Source organism: Mandrillus leucophaeus, unplaced genomic scaffold (genome assembly GCF_000951045.1).
Source record: "Mandrillus leucophaeus isolate KB7577 unplaced genomic scaffold, Mleu.le_1.0 Scaffold139, whole genome shotgun sequence".
Lineage (NCBI taxonomy): Eukaryota > Metazoa > Chordata > Mammalia > Primates > Cercopithecidae > Mandrillus > Mandrillus leucophaeus.
In genome coordinates, this window is record NW_012101354.1 from 1,597,735 (window position 1) to 1,615,921 (window position 18,187).

The 18,187-nt window shown below is 48.3% G+C and overlaps 2 protein-coding genes across 11 annotated transcripts in view; one reads left to right on the top strand and one right to left on the bottom strand.

The window, feature by feature from the left end:
• The window catches only part of PRUNE (prune exopolyphosphatase), a 34,574-nt gene extending 27,789 nt beyond the window's left edge, over window positions 1-6,785 (bottom strand). For 2 of the 5 annotated variants that reach the window (XM_011973577.1, XM_011973576.1), the window contains exon 1: window positions 6,437-6,785. In XM_011973577.1, the coding sequence (XP_011828967.1) occupies window positions 6,437-6,475 (39 nt within the window). In that variant the 5' untranslated portion in view covers window positions 6,476-6,785. The remainder of the gene's footprint in view (window positions 1-6,436) is intronic. The other 3 variants (XM_011973580.1, XM_011973581.1, XM_011973578.1) reach the window with 2 other exon arrangements.
• FAM63A (family with sequence similarity 63, member A) lies at window positions 6,730-18,154 on the top strand. Of its 6 annotated transcripts, XM_011973572.1 has the most exons (11): window positions 6,730-6,860; window positions 8,320-8,806; window positions 12,120-12,903; window positions 13,287-13,344; window positions 13,736-13,800; window positions 14,421-14,579; window positions 15,068-15,170; window positions 15,516-15,658; window positions 16,723-16,914; window positions 17,217-17,372; window positions 17,629-18,154. In XM_011973572.1, the coding sequence occupies exons 3-11, from the start codon at window positions 12,460-12,462 to the stop codon at window positions 17,707-17,709; spliced, it is 1,401 nt and encodes a 466-aa protein (XP_011828962.1). In that variant the 5' UTR covers window positions 6,730-6,860; window positions 8,320-8,806; window positions 12,120-12,459; the 3' UTR covers window positions 17,710-18,154. The 6 variants fall into 6 exon arrangements, with proteins under 6 accessions (XP_011828962.1, XP_011828961.1, XP_011828963.1 ...); XM_011973571.1 differs by lacking the exon at window positions 6,730-6,860 and having other exon boundaries at window positions 7,496-8,806; XM_011973573.1 differs by lacking the exon at window positions 6,730-6,860 and having other exon boundaries at window positions 8,126-8,806; window positions 12,668-12,903.
• The last annotated feature ends 33 nt before the right edge of the window (window positions 18,155-18,187 follow it).

Here is an 18,187-nt window from a genome sequence, read left to right on the forward strand (position 1 = left end):
TGGGATTACAAGCGTGAGCCACTGTGCCCAGCCAAATTTTTGCATTTTTTGTAGAGATGGGGTTTTACCATGTTGCCCATGCTGGTCTCGAACTCCTGGGCTCAAGTGACACAGCCACCACGACCTCCCAAAATGACTGGATTACAGGCATGAGCCACCACGCCCAGCCGGATAATTCTTTTTTTTGTGGAGGCTGTCCTGTGCATTATAGGATATTTGGCAGGATCCCTAGCCTCTACCCACATGGATGCCAGTAGCACCCTAAGTCATGACTAACAAAAATGTCTCCAGACTTGCTGAATGTTCCCTGGGGAGCAAAACTGCCCCCAGTTGAGAACTACTGGGTTACAAGAAGGTGAAAATCCATATACTCTGACTTCGTCGGTCAGGGAAGATTTGCTAGACACAAGAGTTTAGCAAAGTGGGAAGGTTCAGAGGAGTAACACATAGCAAAGAACAGTTATCAACTAATGTAACTTTAGGAAAAAAAGGGAATCTAGGGAAACCTAGAATCATCTTCCCTATACAGGCTATCACTCCTTCTCTTCCCCCACTGGAAAGCCACAGCTCAGAAAGGGCAAATTGAGAAGACTTCTGGTGGTATCAATTGCCCCCTCCAGTTACAAGATAGGTTTTTGTTTTTAAACCACCCTCTTCCCCATCTCCTACTCCCATCCCTGGAGAGAAATACAGAAGACAGAGGTTATCTGTCCGGGTTCCGCCCAAAGGGCCCCTAAGGAAGTTTCCCCTGAGGTCCTCCCCATGCCTGTTTCTCTAAGTCTACTTCAAGAGTGTGGAAGCAAAGGCCCATTCACACTGAACAGCACTGGGGTAGGGGCTTTACTTTTTTCCAAAGCAATAAGAGAATTCTACCCAATACTCCAGGTCCCATAGTAACTTCTCTGACTTGTAATTCCTCCTCCTGATACCAGAGACCTCTGTTTCCTGGAGACCAAGAACTGCCCAGATGGCTATGGACCAAAGTGACAGGAAAGCATTTGAGATAAGAGTCTGCAGAAATAACTTGCTCACTGAAGCAGTTAGGGGGAGCGAGTGTTCTCTAGAGAGGAAACTATATAAACATGAGGCATATGGCCGTGACTCTGGAGGAAAAACGTAAGAGCAGCGGAGAAAAGGCAGAGCAAGCAGGAGAGATCTACTGCTGGGTCCAAAGAGACGCTGGAGAACCTTTCCACACTTATTTACATCAGTGTTGCTTCACTGCAAGCAGCGGCTGAATCAGGCTTATTTAGATCCTCACCATGAAGAGAACGCTAAGCAGAGAAGCACAAAGTAGGGACCAAATATAACGGCATGGCTCTGAAGTCAGGAGAAACTATCTCCAGAGGAAGGTGAACAATGAACCCCTTGCACTCAGCCAACAGACAGCAACCAGAAGGAATGAATACAAAAGGAATACTTTGGGACTTGCAGCAAATCTTGGAACTGGGGTGACCAAGGGAGGCAGCAGCATTCCTCTCCCCTGTCAACACCCACTGTCACCCCGGCCTGACTGGACTATTCACCACCCGCAAACCATGATGTGCACATTCCCAGCTCTGCCCTTTGCACTATTCGTTCTCTGTTTGAATGCAGAACTACTAATTGAAAAGATCACAGACTTTGGGGTTGAATCCCAGCTCTGCTTCTTACTTGTTGCAGGACTTTGGACCCTCGAAGCCTCATTTTCCTCATATAAAAATGAGAATAGGCCAGGTGTCGTGGTTCACACCTATAATCCCAGCACTTTGGGAGGTCGAGGTGGGTGGATCACCTCAGGTCAGGGGTTCGAGACCAGCCTGGCAAACATGGTGAAACTAAAACACACAAAAATTAGCCGGACGTGGTGGCACGTGCCTGTAATCTCAGCTACTCCAGAGGCTGAGGCAGGGAGAATTGCTTGAACCCGGGAAGTGGAGGCTGCAGTGAGCTGAGATCACACCATTGCACTCTAGACTGGGTAACAGTGTGAGACTCCATCTCAAAAAAACAAACAAAAAATGAGAATAATATCGTAACCAATTTCATGACGTTGTTAGGAGGATTAAATGAGATACTACCATAAGTGCCTATGCTATAAATAGTAAAATGTGATCCTTCCCATCTTCTTTCTTTACTTCTCCCCATTGTTCAAGTCTACCTAATGTCTTTCTCTGTGAAGCCTTCCTGAACACCCAGTCCAGAGCAATCCTCTTCCCCTAAACCTCCAGCTTCTAGCACTTGTGGCTCTGAGACAGACCTTAACTTCTATCTTAAGGAGCTCCCTATCTTTTCATGGTCATGTATCCCTGATCCTTAACATGGCTTATGTGATGGGTGACTATATACTTTATTGTTCAAACTGGTACACTTACGAGAATGAAAAGGGGTGCTATTAATGATTACACAGGGGAAAACCAAGACTGCCCCGGGCAAACCGGGTGTGGGGCTGCCCAACTTATAAGACATCATTCTCTTCTTTATTTAGGAAAAAACATGTGTAACCCTTAATTCCAAGCCCATCCTCCACCAGCTGAAAGCACAAGCCAAACAACCTGTTTTCTGACCATCAGAGAAAGAGTCAGGGAAAATACAGCTATACTTAGCAGCATGAGGAAATCTAAGCTGCCAATGGAAGAAATACCATCTGAGGGCCACAAGTAAATAAATACAAACTTTCTTTTCTTCTCTTTTTTTTTTTTAAAGACCTACTAGTTGGCCAGGTGCGGTGGTTCACGCCTGTAATCCCAGCACTTTGGGAGGATGAGGCAGGCAGACCATGAAGTCAAGAGATTGAGACTGTCCTGGCCAACATGGTGAAACCCCGTTTCTACTAAAAATACAAAAATTAGCTGGGCATGGTGGCACATGCCTGTAGTCCCAGCTACTCGGGAGGCTGAGGCAGGAAAATCACTTGAACCTGGGAGGCGGAGGTTGCAGAGAGCTTCATGCAACTGCACTCCAGCCTGGCGACAGAGTGAGACTTCGTCTCAAAAAAAAAATAAATTAAATGAAAACAAATAAATGAATAAATACTCACTAGTTGAAAAGACTCTCTTATCCTGAAATGTTCTTTGTGGCCTCAAGAGGAGGGGGCAGGGAGGGGGTTCTAGGCCTGGCAAAGTAAACCACTTCCCTTCTAAAGCTGAATATGGTATGATAACTACTCTTCAGAATAGTTAATGGGGGAGAAAAATAAACGAGACAGAAAGCCAGAGAGAGACAAACCCTCTCAGCAGAGAAAATAGGAACAATACTGATGCCAGGACTACAAATTTCTTTTTTTTTTTTTGAGACGGAGTCTCGCTCTGTCACCCAGGCTGGAGTGCAGTGGCCGGATCTCGGCTCACTGCAAGCTCCACCTCCCGGGTTCACGCCATTCTCCTGCCTCAGCCTCCAGAGTAGCTGGGACTACAGACGCCCGCCACCTCACCCAGCTAGTTTTTTGGTATTTTTTAGTAGAGACGGGGTTTCACCGTGTTAGCCAGGACGGTCTCGATCTCCTGACCTCGTGATCCGCCCGTCTCGGCCTCCCAAAGTGCTGGGATTACAGGCTTGAGCCACCACGCCCGGCCAGGACTACAAATTTCTAAGGAGAGCCAGCTCCTGATTCCTGCCTCATGCCTGAGAACTGCACACAGTACATTGTCCAAAGGCTCCAGGATGAACACCTAAAACGCAATGCAGCCCCAGCCTGAAGCAAAGATTTCTCCCCCCTAGAAGTGAAAGATGAGTCACCATAAATAGGACATTAGGTTAAATAAGATTTTTTTTTAATGGAACATCCTATTGTCTCTGTGGCAGAGGCTGTAGAAAATTTCTCTGGTATCAAATACTAAAAATATAGTAGCAACGGGAGACTTGGCTGGATTACCAGCTGTCTTTATTCTGTGCAAAGAAGAGCATTCATGATTTTCTGAAAGTTATAATTAAACTGTAGTTTAACAGGAACATTCAAACTTAAGAATGTATCTGTCTAAATCATCTCTCTCTCTTTACACAAGAAACTTAACAGGGTGTCCTCTGGAGAACTGGATGGAGAGGAGAGAAGAAAAACGATCTTTATCTTTTTCATTCCATATCCCTTTGGTATTTAAATTTGTTCATGAAGTACACATTTACTACTTCTATAATTTAAAGCAATCTAGGCTGGATGTGGTGGCTCATGCCTGTAATCCCAGCACTTTGGGAGACCAAGGCAGGCAGATCACTTGAGGTCAGGAGTTCGAGACCAGCCTGGCCAACATGGTGAAACCCTGTCTCTACTAAAAATACAAAAATTATCCAGGCATGGTAGCGCAAGCTTGTAATCCCAGCTACTCAGGAGGCTGAGGCAGAAGAATCGCTTGAATTCAGGAAGTGGAGGTTGCAGTGAGCCGAGATTGCACCACTGTACTCCAGCCTGGGCGACAGTGAGAGTTCATCTCAAAAAAAAAAAAAAAAAAAAAATTAAAGCAATCTAAATTGTTGGCATCTACCAGTATGTCTTGCCATCAGTTCACCTGTTAACCTTCCTAGAGTCTAATTTTCTCATTTCTCCAGGCCCTGGAGAGGCTATGTGATGATGAAAGCTCTAAGACACAATCTCAACTTTCACAAGTTCACAAGTTTGAAAGGAAGAGCTAGATCTTGCTCCTTGGGGGATGAATGCAGGTAGAGAAAGGTCAGGATTCCAGCAATATTGGAAAAATCAAGTATTTTTCCAGCTTCATATTGCTGTAGAGAATATACTATTAGGGCTGGGTACAGTGGCTCACACCTATAATTCCAGCACTTTGGGAAGCCAAGCCAGAGGGATTGTTTGAGTCCAGGAGTTCGAGACCAGATTGGGCAGCATGGCGAGACCCTGTCTCTACAAAAATACAAAAAGTTAGCCCTCCATGGTGGCACTGCCTATAGTCGCAGCTTTTTCGGGAGGCTGAGGTGGGAGGATCACTTGAGCCGGGGGGAGGATCACTTGAGCTGGGGAGGTGATCACACCATTGCACTCCAGCCAGGGCAACAGAGTGAGACCCTGGCTCAAAATAAATAAACAAATACAAAATAAAAATAGAGAATATACTGCTAACCTGGGGGTGGGGGGAGGCTCTGGAGGATATATGTTGGAGAATAGATGCATGCAAAGAAATACTATTTAGTGAGGTTTCAGGTCCAAGGGCACTTTACCACATGGTGGAAGAGACCAGTCATTTGGGTTACTTGGAGGGGGGGGAATCCAACTGTTTAGCACTTAGAATAGTGCCCCCAAAACTCTACATTAGTTCTGTGGTGGAATCAGACGTAACAAAAAGGGATTGGTTCCAAATGGCCTTATGCATTGAAATAACTCCCCAAATTTGTTTTTCACAAGGAAAATGTCTATGTAATTGGTGTTAAAATGGACTTTCTCCCCAATTCAATATGAAGACAATTCATTTATTCCAGCAGCTGAGTCTGCAGCAGGAATTAAGTGACTTTCAGGATTTGTTAAAGAACAGAATCTGTCCCCCAGGGGAATTTGTTGACTTTCAGATATCTAAAAAGGAAAGCTCAGCAAGCCATCTGTCTAGGTTTCTTCAGGGCAATATAACTCAAAGTAGAGGGGCCGGGTGACCTCCTGGAGTCTGTCTCTGGTTAGCTTTTTGCTGCTAACTGGGGTAACAGCCTAATGCCTCATGACGGCTCAGCATGGCTGGGTGAGTCCAACTGGCTCAGAGAGCACCAAAAATAAGCCACAAAGCATTCAGTAGTCATATTTATGGTTTTGATTCTAAACACACTTTGTGCTTATCCCTTCCAAGTGGAGAATTTTTATGTAATGTGTGTGCGTTAAGGCCAAAGGAGAAACCTGGAGGCAAAGGAATGCTGGTTGTGGGTCAACAAATATGCCTGATGGATTATGTATGTTTGGTTTAAAAACACTGACTTAAAGTAAAATACCGTGACTACTTCTAACTTAGAAATGAGTTCAGCCCGCCAGACAGAAACCGCCATTCAGAGGAAATAAAGCCGTGAGCACCGGTTCCCTCCTACCCGCGAGGTTCACCTGGAGGCCAGTGGGCCAAGCGAGGCCTTGGGAGCGGAGAACTCAAAGAGGGGCGGGGAGAAAAGAATAAACACACCTCGCGGGGCTCGGCTGGCGGTCGCACAGTCCTGGTCCTTTTGACGGAACTGACCGAGATGACAGCAAGCAGAGGCTCAAATGCAGGATTCAGACCCAAGACTTCTCCCAGCTCTCGGGCGGACCCCAAAGGCGGGGAGCCAAAAACCGGGAGACTAAGCAAGCAGCATTCTCACGCTCCTAAGCTGGCTTCTCGCTCCTCGCTCCTCATGCCCCAAACCTGATCAGGCCCCAACCCCCCTCCCCACAACTCAGTGTTCCCTCCACACGGACCGTCGAGGCTCCCCAGATCCCACGTCTTCGTCCTTCCTGGACCCCGTGCTCCATTCCTTACAGTCACATACAGGGATCGGTTACCTGTAGAGCAGCTCGACAATCCTGCAGGTAGTCCTCCATGATGAAGGCCAAAGTACGCCGTCGCCCCTGGTCGAGGAGAGGTGCCCGTGGTCGAGGAGAGGTTTCCCCGGCGAATGCACCCCGCCCGGGACTCAGGGGCTAGAGGCCAGAGTCAGGAGGCGGGACTCGAACCCGCCACACGGCGAATCGGCCTCCGACCCCGGGAGGAAGTGCGTAACCGGGTGCTCCTGAGCTTGGCGTCGCCCCTCCCCCAGCGGCGGAGGCGGGGCTCTACGCCCAGAGGCTCCTGGGACGTCTTTCCGGAGAGGCCAAGGGGGTGTGGCGTGGGGCGACGTGGGAAACGTAGTCCTGCGGCTCCGCAATGTCCCTAGCTACCGAGGGAAGGAGCGTTTTCTGAGGGATCCGTTGTTTGGTAAACAAATGTGTATGTGTCACAGTAACCCATATTGTGGCATCTGAACTTTCCCTCTCAGATCAGGCTAAGTATAACATCTTTCCATATATCACACCGAGCATCCGGTTGACATTTTAAATGACACTTGGCAAAACATATCTTCTTTCCCGAAATTCTGCCTTTTACCAAACTGATTCAATCACCACCAGTTTTGTGGTTGTTCATGTTAGGAGAACATTAGAATAATCTTTGACCCCTCTTGTTTACCTAACACCTACAGTCTCCTGCCAACTCCTGCTGCTTCTCCCTTTGCAACTCTGTAGCATGTTTTTTTCCTACAGCCTCCGCAAATATCTTCTCCTTCCTTTCTTGGAGGGTTGTAACCTTGACTTTTTGCTCTCTGCCACCCTAATTGTTCCAACTGCTCTTTCAGCCTTTAGAGTTGCTTGAAGTTTCATCCTGTGGCGACCCTGTACATAGAGTTTTAGGGAACCCTTCAGAATGTAGAGTTAGGTTCCAGCCTCCCTTAACTGCCACTTTGCAGCCGCAGGGTAGTGCAAGTACTGTAAATAAATGGACACTCATCATCAAAAATTCCCTCATTTATTTATCTATCGCTTTATTTCCTACCATCAGCCTCACACTAGCTTTTCCTGCTTCCCCAGCTGTAAATCGAGAGGAGGTGACTGATGAGAGGCCTGTGGTGGAACCAAGATCCAGAGCACAGGGGTGTTGGATCGCCTGCCTGCTCTGCCAGTTCTTTTTTCTTCTTCCTCTTCTTCTTCAGACGGAGTCTTGCTCTGTCATCAGGCTGGAGTGCAGTGGCAGGATGTTGGCTCACTGCAACCTCTGCCTCCCGGGTTCAAGTGATTCTCCTGCCTCAGCCTCCCGAGTAGCTGGGGCTACAGGTGCATGCCACCACGCCCTGCTAATTTTTGTATTTTTAGTAGAGATGGGGTTTCACTATGTTGGCCAGGTTGGTCTTAATCTCTTGACCTCGTGATTTGCCCGCCTCAGCTTCCCAAAGTGCTGGGATTACAGGTGTCAGCCATCGCACCCAGAGCCTGGGGCTTCTTCCACACCCTCTGCACTCTACCAGGTGCACAACCCAACCAGTTTCATTTCTAGACTTAAAAATGATACAGCAAGGACTTGGAAAGGACCTCTATGGAGGGCTCCAGAGGGAAAAGAGCTGAGTTTGTTTGTTTGTTTTTAACATTAACTGAGTAATATATGCAAATATCGTGCTCTTTGGTCCTGCCTCTGTGGATCGAGAGCAAAGAACTGCCATACCCAGAGAGACAGCCCAGATCCAACAAGCTGCTTCTGTCCAGCCCTGCTCCTCCCCACTCAGCAAGGGCACTTGCTCTTCCCTATTCTCACCAGAGAGGCACAAGCGCTCCGTCCCTTCCAGAGGCAGGCGGAGGGAAGAGAAAGGGTCTGTTGTTTTTCTCTCCTGTTTCTTGCTCCCTCTCTGCTGATCACAAAGCTGCTGACCTGGTCAGAAAGCCCTGATGGAAATCCACCAGCGCTGGGCAGGCCCCTCCTCCTCCAGGGAGCTTGTCCTTGCCTAATTTTTCTTCGTCCCGATGAGAACAAAAAAGAGAGAGAGAGAAGAAAAGAAAAACCACAAACTTCCTTTGAAAACCAGCTTGTAGTCAGGGCCTGGAGCGCATGCCCTAGACTCGGCGACTCAGGAATCCTGAAGACTCTCTGAGTGACCTGGAGCACCTGGGCTCCGCCCCTGCCTGCCTTCACCCTCTCCAGTGCCCCCAGTACTGGGCGTGAGTCCGGAAGTGGCCACAACCAAGCCTGTACTGTCGCTCGCAAAGCTGTGTAAACCTGTATAAGCTCAGGCGTTGACAGCTGGAAGGCAGCTGGCACTGGCAGACCCCCTCATTGCACCTATCTTCCCCATCGCATTGCCACAGCTGAACCCTCCTTCTCAATCTTGGAACAGCACCCACTTCTTTAAGGTAAAAACTTTATTTTAATCATCTTCTTCACTTCTTCTCCCACCCCTCTCCATTTCCTCTCCAGCTCTGGGGAGCTGACACCTGCTGTCCTTCCACCTTTGGTCTACAAGTCTGGATTGCTTAGAGGAGCTAAGTCAGGAGAGATATGTAAAGGGGATGCTGCTTGGTCCTCCTCCTTTTAATGAAAGCACGAAACCCTCCCCCTCTCCTTATGAGCAAGTAGACAGGGCACTGTGGCCATGGTTGACATATTCTGAGATGAAAATCTAAACTATTGATTGCATGAAGACGTAGGTCAGACTGAGAAAGAGATTGGTGTGGGACAGTAAGGGAATTGTTCCTACGGAGAGGAAGAGTGTCTTCTTGAAGTTACATACCTGTTTTACATGCTTCTTCCAACTTTTGACTCTGTACTGCCATTGATTAGGGAGGAGCCAGGGTTATTTTAATTCCCTCACCCACCACCATAATTCCAGCTGGAGAAGAAGTGTAGGACTTGAGGAGCTGAGAAAGAGGAGGAGGAGAATGAAACTTTGATTTGTCTGACTATCCTCTCTCTCATTCTTTCCTACTCTGAGATACTCCATGCCCTCCCCAGCAGGATTGGACCTCGTAGGGTAGAAACCTTCCATTACATTTCCTGCCCCTGCCTCTTAAGACTTAGCCCATTTAGCTCTGCCCAGTTCCTCTGAGACCCCACTCCCTCAGGTGTTCCTGGGTTCCTTTGGCTCACCTCTCCAGCCAGCTAGCTGCCCAACCCCACTTCATCATTGATCATTTCTGGCACTGGACAGAAAATATAAAAACTGAGGCCTGCTTTTCTTTTCTTTTTTTTTTTTTTTCTGAGACAGAGTCTAACTCTTGTCACGAAGGCTGGAGTGCAGTGGCACAATCTTGGCTTACTGCCATCTCCACCTCCGGGGTTCAAGCAATTCTCCTGTCTCAGCCTCCTGAGTAGCTGGGATTACAGGCACCCGCCACCACGCCTGGCTAATTTTTGTAGTTTTAGTGGAGACGGGGTTTCACCATGTTAGCCAGGCTGGTCTTGAACTCCTGACCTCAGGTGATCCACCCGCCTTGGCCTCCCAAAGTGCTGGGATACAGGTGTGAGCCACTGTGCCCAGCCGAGGCCTGCTTTTCTTCAAGCTTTTTTACTTTTCCAGGCTCTGGCATCTGCTTTGAGGTTCACCCTAAGTGTCATTTAAGGGGAGAAGAAAAGGAGAGAGAGAAAGAGAGAGAAAAAAAGTGTAAGGCCTGCAGGCAGTTTTTGCTACTCTGATTCTAAATTAACAACAAGTAAATGATATGCAGCTAGCATAAACATACGTGAATCAAGAGGATAATCAATTTGAGTGACTAGGCTTATTCTATTTCAGTAACTTTAATGTTCCTCAACCTCATCTCCCAGGCCTTCCCCTAGCCCCAAATTCATGTAGGTTTACAAGAAGGAAGCAGTCTCAGGTTGGGAGGAGGATGGGGAAAAGACAAGATTTCTAACTAGTTTAATTTATTTTATTTTGTTTTATTTTATTTTTGAGATGGAGTTTCGCTCTGTCGTCCAGGCTGTAGTGCAGTGTCACAATCTCAGCTCACTGCAACCTCCGCCTCCTGGGTTCAAGCAATTCTCCCACCTAAGCCTCCTGAGCAGCTGGGACACAGGCACGCACCAACACACCTGGCTAATTTTTGTATTTTCAATACAGAGAGGGTTTCGCCATGTTGGCCAGGATGGTCTCGATCTCCTGATCTCAAGTAATTTGCCCGCCTCAGCCTCCCAAAATGCTGGGATTACAGGTGTGAGCCACCGCGCCTGGTCCCTAACTAGTTTAATTTCTCCCTGTTTCTCTCCTTGATAAAGAGTGGGAGGGGAGCAAGGAGATTAAAGGGAGATGTTTTCCAAAGGGCAGGATTTGTGGTTTTTTATTATTTATACCCACAGCATTAGTTAAATGTCTATCTGTACTTGCCTCAGTGTGCCTCTAGTGCTGATAGAGAGCAGGTTAAACAGGTCCAGTGTTCACATCTAAAACGACCTGGATAGGATTGGGTGCGGTGGCTCATGCCTGTAATCCCAGCACTTTGGGAGGCCGAGGTGGGAGGATCACCTGAGGTCGGAAGTTTGAGACCAGCCTGACGAAGATGGAGAAAACCCGTCTCTACTAAAAAATACAAAATTAGCCGGACATGGTGGTGCATGCCTGTAATCCCAGCTACTCGGGAGGCTGAGGCAGGAGAATCACTTGAACCCAGGAGGCAGAGGTTGCGGTGAGCTGAGATTGTGCCACTGCACTCCAGCCTGGGCAACAAGAGCAAAACTCCGTCTCAAAAAAATAAAGATAAATAAATAAAACCACTTGGATGGGAATAGACATAAAACTTCAGGTAGGTGAATGTAGAGGGAGTATTGTTAAGTAAATTAATAATCAGCATTTTCATATTTCATAGAAATAGCAGGCCAGAGAGTATCTCTGGGTTTAGGCAGCTTCTGGAAGAAAAAAAAAAAATGAACTGAGGAAAAGTTGCTGTCTCAACTCTAGCTGTCAAGAGATGCTTTCTGGGTCCAGGCACCGTGGCTCATGCCTATAATCCCAGTCCTTTGACAGGCTGAGGAGGGCGAATTACTTGGGGCCCCAGGAGTTGAGACCAGCCTGGGCAACAAAGCAAGACCCTGTCTCAATTTAATTAAAATAAATTTGAATATCTTTATTAATTTTTTTTTTAAAGAGAAGCTTACTGGAAGAACTTGTGGGGAGTGCTTTTTGTGTCCCTAATCTGAAGTCACTTATTAAAACCAGTCTCTGATTCCAGTCACCCCCTACCTACATTTCCCCTCCCAGCTTACAGGAAACCCCTCCCAAGGCCTTTATACTGTGGTCTCGTATTGCGTATGGTTCGGAAGAGCCCTTTGAGGAGGAAGACTTCCCCTTCCTCACCAGCATTTCGCCTTTAGGGGCATGACACTGACTCTGTGCCTCCTCCATTCTTCACCCCAAGCACTATGTGACTGTTAATCTTTTTATCCTTGGGTGAGGCAGAGAGAAGATATCCCTAAAAATACAAGCAGCCTGTGTATGCTTAGTATGTTGTGTGAAGGGGCAGGGTGTAGGGTAGGGCAGAGGAATTATCCCTGTGAGGGAATATGGCTATGAGGCAGTTACTGATGTGATGCCTATTAGAGTAAGCTAAAGATCATCATATTAATAACCATTAGCGTAGATTTAACATTTCTTTCTCCACCTCTTTTCCTTCTTTCTCCTTTGTGCTCTCCCTTTCTCTCTGTCTTTTCTTCCTTCCCTGTCACGATCTGTTTCAGGGAAGCTGACTCCACCCATGTCTTCAATCCCACCAGTCTTCCCTCCGCCCCGTGCCCTCTTGGTCTCATCTGGTCACAGCAAGTTAGAGGTGGAAAGAGCTTAGCACAGGACCCTTCTGTTTACACATATACTGCCCCTAGCCAGGAGTGACTGCACAAACACTAACCAGCCTTCTACACTACATTCCTTTTCCAAGACTTATCTGGGTTAGTTTGCTTTCCAGCCCACTGATTTTCTTCTTATTGAACAGGTCCCTCTTTTGCATCCCAAGCCTGGCTTAGGCAAGTCCCTGAGGTCAGTAAACACCTTCAGTGCCCCTCAGCTGAGTCCCTTTTGACTATGGAACACCATCAGCCTGAGGATCCGACCCCTGGTAAGGCCGGGACTGCAGAAGCAGTCATCCCTGAAAACCATGAGCTTCTGGCAGGCCCACATGAGCACCCTCAGAACGCAGATGCAAGAGATGCTGATGGGGAGGCTGGAAAACGGGGCCAAGCTTTGCTGCGTGGCCAGTGTGGGGACAACCTTGAGTCCCCTCTGCCTGAAGCTAGCTCAGCTCCACTGGGGCCAACCCTTGGGACACTGCCTGAAGTAGAGACAATGAGGGCATGCTCCATGCCCCAGGAGCTTCCTCAGTCCCCCAGGACCCGACAGCCTGAGCCAGATTTCTACTGTGTCAAGTGGATCCCTTGGAAAGGAGAACGGACACCTATCATCACCCAGAGCAGTAATGGCCCTTGCCCTCTCCTTGCCATCATGAATATCCTCTTTCTTCAGTGGAAGGTAAGAGAACACCCAGTTAGGGGTGCAAAAAATATCAGGGAGTACTCTTCCCTGACCTACTTCCTTGATCATCCTGATATTCTCAAACCAGTCAAAACTTTTCAGATTATTCTCCATATTTCTCCAACTTGAGCAAATGAGATAAGATGTTCCTAAAAACAAAGAAAAAAAGAAAAAGAGAAAGATCTGTCCTACCCCTGTATCTCCTACTCCCTAGCAAATGCACATGCCTTGCAAGATTTCACATTCATTCCCTTGTGCCTGTTGCAAGCCTTTTTTCCTACCCCACCCTACTACTGGAGCTCCCCCTTGCCTTTCCATGGGTTCTTCCTTTAGTGCTCTTTGGGGGAAAGCACACACGTGATCACCCCTTCTGCCTCCAGGTGAAGCTCCCCCTGCAGAAGGAAGTGATCACATCGGATGAGCTCATGGCCCATCTTGGTGAGTGACTGGGCCTTGAAGAGGAATTACCCAAAGGGTTCCAGAGCTATCCACTCAGCCAGAAATCCAGACTATTCAGGGATCTCCATTTGGGGGTTCTGATATGGCAGGGAGGGTAAGGGTCTATGGGGCTTCTCTGCAAGGCTGGATAATGAAAAGCAAAGGTGTCAGGAGTCCTGGGTTGTAACACCAATTCTGCCCTTAGCTTTATTATCTGACCCTGGGTGGGCCCTTCACCTTTATGAGCCTGTTGCTTCCTTTGAGAAATGAAGAGTCCGGATTAGACTCTAAGTCTTTTCCAGCTCTGAAAATCTGTGTTCTGTGACATTACCCGAGGAAACTTAGCTTTTGAGGCCATTGGTGGGGTAAGCTAAGAGGTCCTGTCTTGTAGGAAACTGCCTCCTGTCCATCAAGCCCCAGGAGAAGTCAGAGGGACTTCGGCTTAATTTCCAGCAGGTGAGGCAGAAGGTCTGTGGGCATAGGGGTCTGCAGGTTTGTAAGGGGACATCTTGAAATACTAAGAGAAGCTTTTGTTGTTCTTCAGAGGTTTCCTTGAACCATGATTTTATTCTGCAGGAGTCAAAGGAGAGTTTATCTTTGTCCTAGAAAATATGTTCATTGGCCGAGTGCTCACACCTGTAACCCCAGCACTTTGAGAGGCCAAAGCGTGAGGATCACTTGAGGCCAGGAGTTCGAGGCCAGCCTGGGCAACATAATAATACCCCTGTCTCTACAAAAAAAAAAATTTTTTTCAAGAATTAGCCAGGTATGGCGGTACGTGCCTGTAGTCCCAGCTACTCAGGAGGCTGAGGTGGGAGGGTCACTTGAAACCAAGAGTTTGAGGCTGTAGTGAGCTAGGATCACACCACTGCACTCCAGCCTGGATGAAAGAATGAGACTTAAACTCTAAAAGAAAAACAGTGTTCATAGAGAAGGGTTGAGGCAAGGGAGAAATGGAGTGGCTTGTAAGAGAATCGCGAAAGAAAAGCAACAAGGTTAATTTTTAATTTCTGGAGGTGGAAGTGGAGTGGTGGGAGAAAAGGCTAGAATGTCCATCATCTTTTTTCTACCCCCAGAATGTGGATGATGCAATAACAGTGCTGCCTAAACTGGCCACAGGTCTGGATGTCAATGTGCGATTCACAGGCGTCTCTGATTTTGAGTATACACCTGAATGCAGTGTCTTTGACCTACTAGGCATACCTCTGTACCATGGCTGGCTTGTTGATCCACAGGTGAGGGTGGGAGGGCCCACTGGGACCTTATCCAGCTTAAGCTGACATGAGAGAGGCAAGTTTTTGTGGGGTAGAGGTTAGGGAGTTAGGGGTTAGAATGGCTTGGGAGGGAAATAGGGTTTGGAGACTAGACCCAGTACAGAAGTCCTTGAATTTTAACCAATTTTGGGGATAACATGCAAATACAAGCAAACTACATGCAAATAGGTCAGTTCTTTAGACATCAAAAATTCAGGAACCAGATGGGTTTGGTGGCACATGCCTGTATTCCCAGCTACTTGGGAGGAGTTCGGGGCCAGTCTGAGCAACATAGCAATCCTATGATGAATGGTTCCTGAAATTTTTTTTTTTTTTTGAGAGACGAAAAAAAACAGTGTTTAGGAACCATTCATCATAGGGTTGTAGACCTTGTGAGCTTTGTTCATTTCCTTCCTTAAAAAAAAAAATCCCAATTATTTTGGTATCCTACCATCCCACTACTCAAGCAGAGTCCTGAGGCTGTGCGTGCAGTTGGGAAACTGAGTTACAACCAGCTGGTGGAGAAGATCATCACCTGCAAACACTCCAGTGACACCAACCTCGTGACGGAAGGTGACATTCCTCCCCTTCTCATGAATAGTATGTGGAGGGAATGATGGCTACTTAGGCTTATTTTTTATTGTGTGTCATCTCCCACCACATCCCACTAGGTATAAGCTTCACAAGAAGGAGCTTGGGGAATTTCTGTTTAGTTCACTGGGGTATCCCCAGTGCCTGGCATGAGGTAGCTGTTCTATAAGTATTTGTTAAGTGAATGAATACAGCCAGGTTTCAAGAAAGGGACGTCAGAAGGTGGGACTGACCCCCGGGGCTTTTGACAGGGGCTCTCTGGATGGTCTTTCCTGTTGTGGACCTTGAATTCAAGCCAAGTTTCCCTCAACTTGTCCCCTCTGGCAGGCCTGATTGCAGAGCAGTTCCTGGAGACCACCGCGGCCCAGCTGACCTACCACGGACTGTGTGAGCTGACAGCAGCTGCTAAGGAGGATGAACTTAGCGTCTTTTTCCGAAACAACCACTTTAGCACCATGACTAAGCATAAGGTAATGCGGGTTTGAGGGCGGCGGGCTGCGGTGCTGTCATTTCCTGGTGCCTTTTTCTCATGGGTCCAGCTGGGATCAGCTAGATTAAGCCGTGGTAGCAAGTGACCCGTCAAATCCCTGTGGTTTACCACAACAAAGGTTCATTTCCCGCTCCTGGTGCATGTCCACTGTGAACTGGCTATGGTTCTGTCCCATACCATTTTCACTCTGGGACCCAGCTGACAAAAGATCCTTTATCTGGAATATATGTGGGAACACAGAGAGGGGGGCACTGTGCATTCATGCTTAGAGCTTCTGTTTGGAAATGACACATGTCATTTCTGCTCACATCTTCTGGCCAGAGCAAGCCATAAGGGATAAGCCTGCCGTCGATGGTACAGGAAAGTCCGATCCTCCCCTAGGAGGGGGCAGTGGAATTTTTGAACAATGCTGGTCTTCAAAAGTTAGAAACTGCCAAAGTTCTCTAGGATTTGAGCAGTAGAGGGAGGGGTCTCTGGTTCTCAAAGGATTTATCCTAAGAGCCATCAGGCAAGCCCAGAGAACAACGGGAAATGGGGAGAGCAGGGTCTTGTGTGGCATCTCAGCCCCAACGACTGCATGCCATGCTTGGTCAGAATGACCACCGTGCTCACACCCAACTGGACATACACTCAGACATCCCTTTCTTCCCCCCAAGGCCACACATATTTATAAAAGGTCCACATGCTGAGGGGCTGGGTGCGGTGGCTCATGCCTGTAATCCCAGCACTTTGGGAGGCCGAGGAGGGCGGATCACGAGGTCAGGAGGTCGAGACCATCCTCCCTAACATGGTAAAACCCCATCTCTACTAAAAAAATACAAAAAATTAGCCAGGCATGGTAGTGGGTGCCTGTAATCCCAGCTACTCGGGAGGCTGAGACAGGAGAATGGCGTGAACCCGGGAGGCGGAGCTTGCAGTGAGCAGAGATCCGGCCACTGCACTCCAGCCTGGGTGATAGAGTGAGACTCTGTAAAAAAAAAAAAAAAAAAAAAACTGCCTCTGTATCACCTGTCCCCGCAGTGAGCTCTGTTCTTTTCTTTGTAGAGTCACTTATACCTACTGGTCACTGACCAGGGCTTTCTACACGAGGAGCAAGTCGTATGGGAGAGCCTGCACAATGTGGATGGAGACAGCTGCTTTTGTGACTCCGACTTTCACCTGAGTCATTCCCTGGGCAAGGGGCCTGGAGCAGAAGGTGGGAGTGGCTCCCCAGAAAAGCAGCTGCAGGTAGACCAGGTGTGTAGGGCACTTAGGAAAAGTGCAGAGAGCACATGTGCCTCAGGGAGCTTTTTGCCATATACATTTTAACCGCTAGAGGCCATGTGAATCCATGCCTCTTTCTCTGGGTTACCTCAGATCGTCTCCTCACTTGGTGTGTATTCTCTGGCACCACAGATAATGCATTTGGCTGTGTGTGCTGCTCCGTAGGGAGAAAGAGCTACAGAATTTGAGGGATGCGGAAAAACTGATTTGGAAACCTCGCCTGAATAGCCACAGCTCTGGGCCTCAGCCCACTGTACAACTCTTGTTCTCCCCAGGACTACCTGGTTGCTCTGTCCCTGCAGCAGCAGCAGCCACAAGGCGCGCTGGGGCTCACCGACTTGGAGCTGGCCCAGCAGCTTCAGCAAGAGGAGTATCAACAGCAGCAGGCAGTGCAGCCAGTGTGGACGCGGACACGGGCCCTGTCACCGCAGGTGGGCTGCTGCCCGGGCGCCCACACTCCCGGTTTCCACCTCATGCTTTGCCGGGTCCAGAACACCTGTTATTCCTGCACTGGTCTCTTCAAGGTTTCTTCTCTCAGGGCCCTTCCCCTGCCTGTCCCTCTCCCCTGGAGTCCCTTCCTATCTTCCTCTCCCTACTCCCTGTCCCAATCCTGACACCCCTCCTTCTAGAATCTCTTCTTGTGCGCTTCCAAGGAAGTTCAGTGACCGATTGTTAAATTCGATACAGGGGAGAGGAGCCACATCTGGACGCCCAGCTGGGGAGCGTCGGCAGAGGCCGAAGCACGAGTCAGACTGCATTCTGCTGTAGCTCTGCCCCAGTGCCAGGCTGGCCTGCCCCTTCCAGAGGCTATGGCTAGTTGGCTTGCTCCCCCGCCTCCATCCCTGAGATGCGCTGGATAACTTATTTATGGACTGTTGGGGATCAGAGCAGGTGACAAATGCCAGGGTCAGACTTGGTAATGTCCTTGACCTCACGTGCTGCTGCCTTCTCTGCCTCCCACCCAGGTGGGTTTCTGGTTCTCAACTTCCAGCCCCTGAATAGTCACACGTATATACAGACTAAGGCTCTGGGGTGAGGTCCTTATCTGGAATGCATCTCTCCTGCTTCCCATCCCTGCTGCCTGGATGCTCCTGATCACCTAGGCAGGCCTGTCTCCAGTTGTTTCAGAGCTTAATTTGGGTTTCTATCTCTGTTATTTGTAATGCCTTCGTGGGGTTTGGAAATAAAACTTCTGGCCTGGCACGGTGGCTCACGCCTGTAATCTCAACAGTTTGAGAGACTGAGG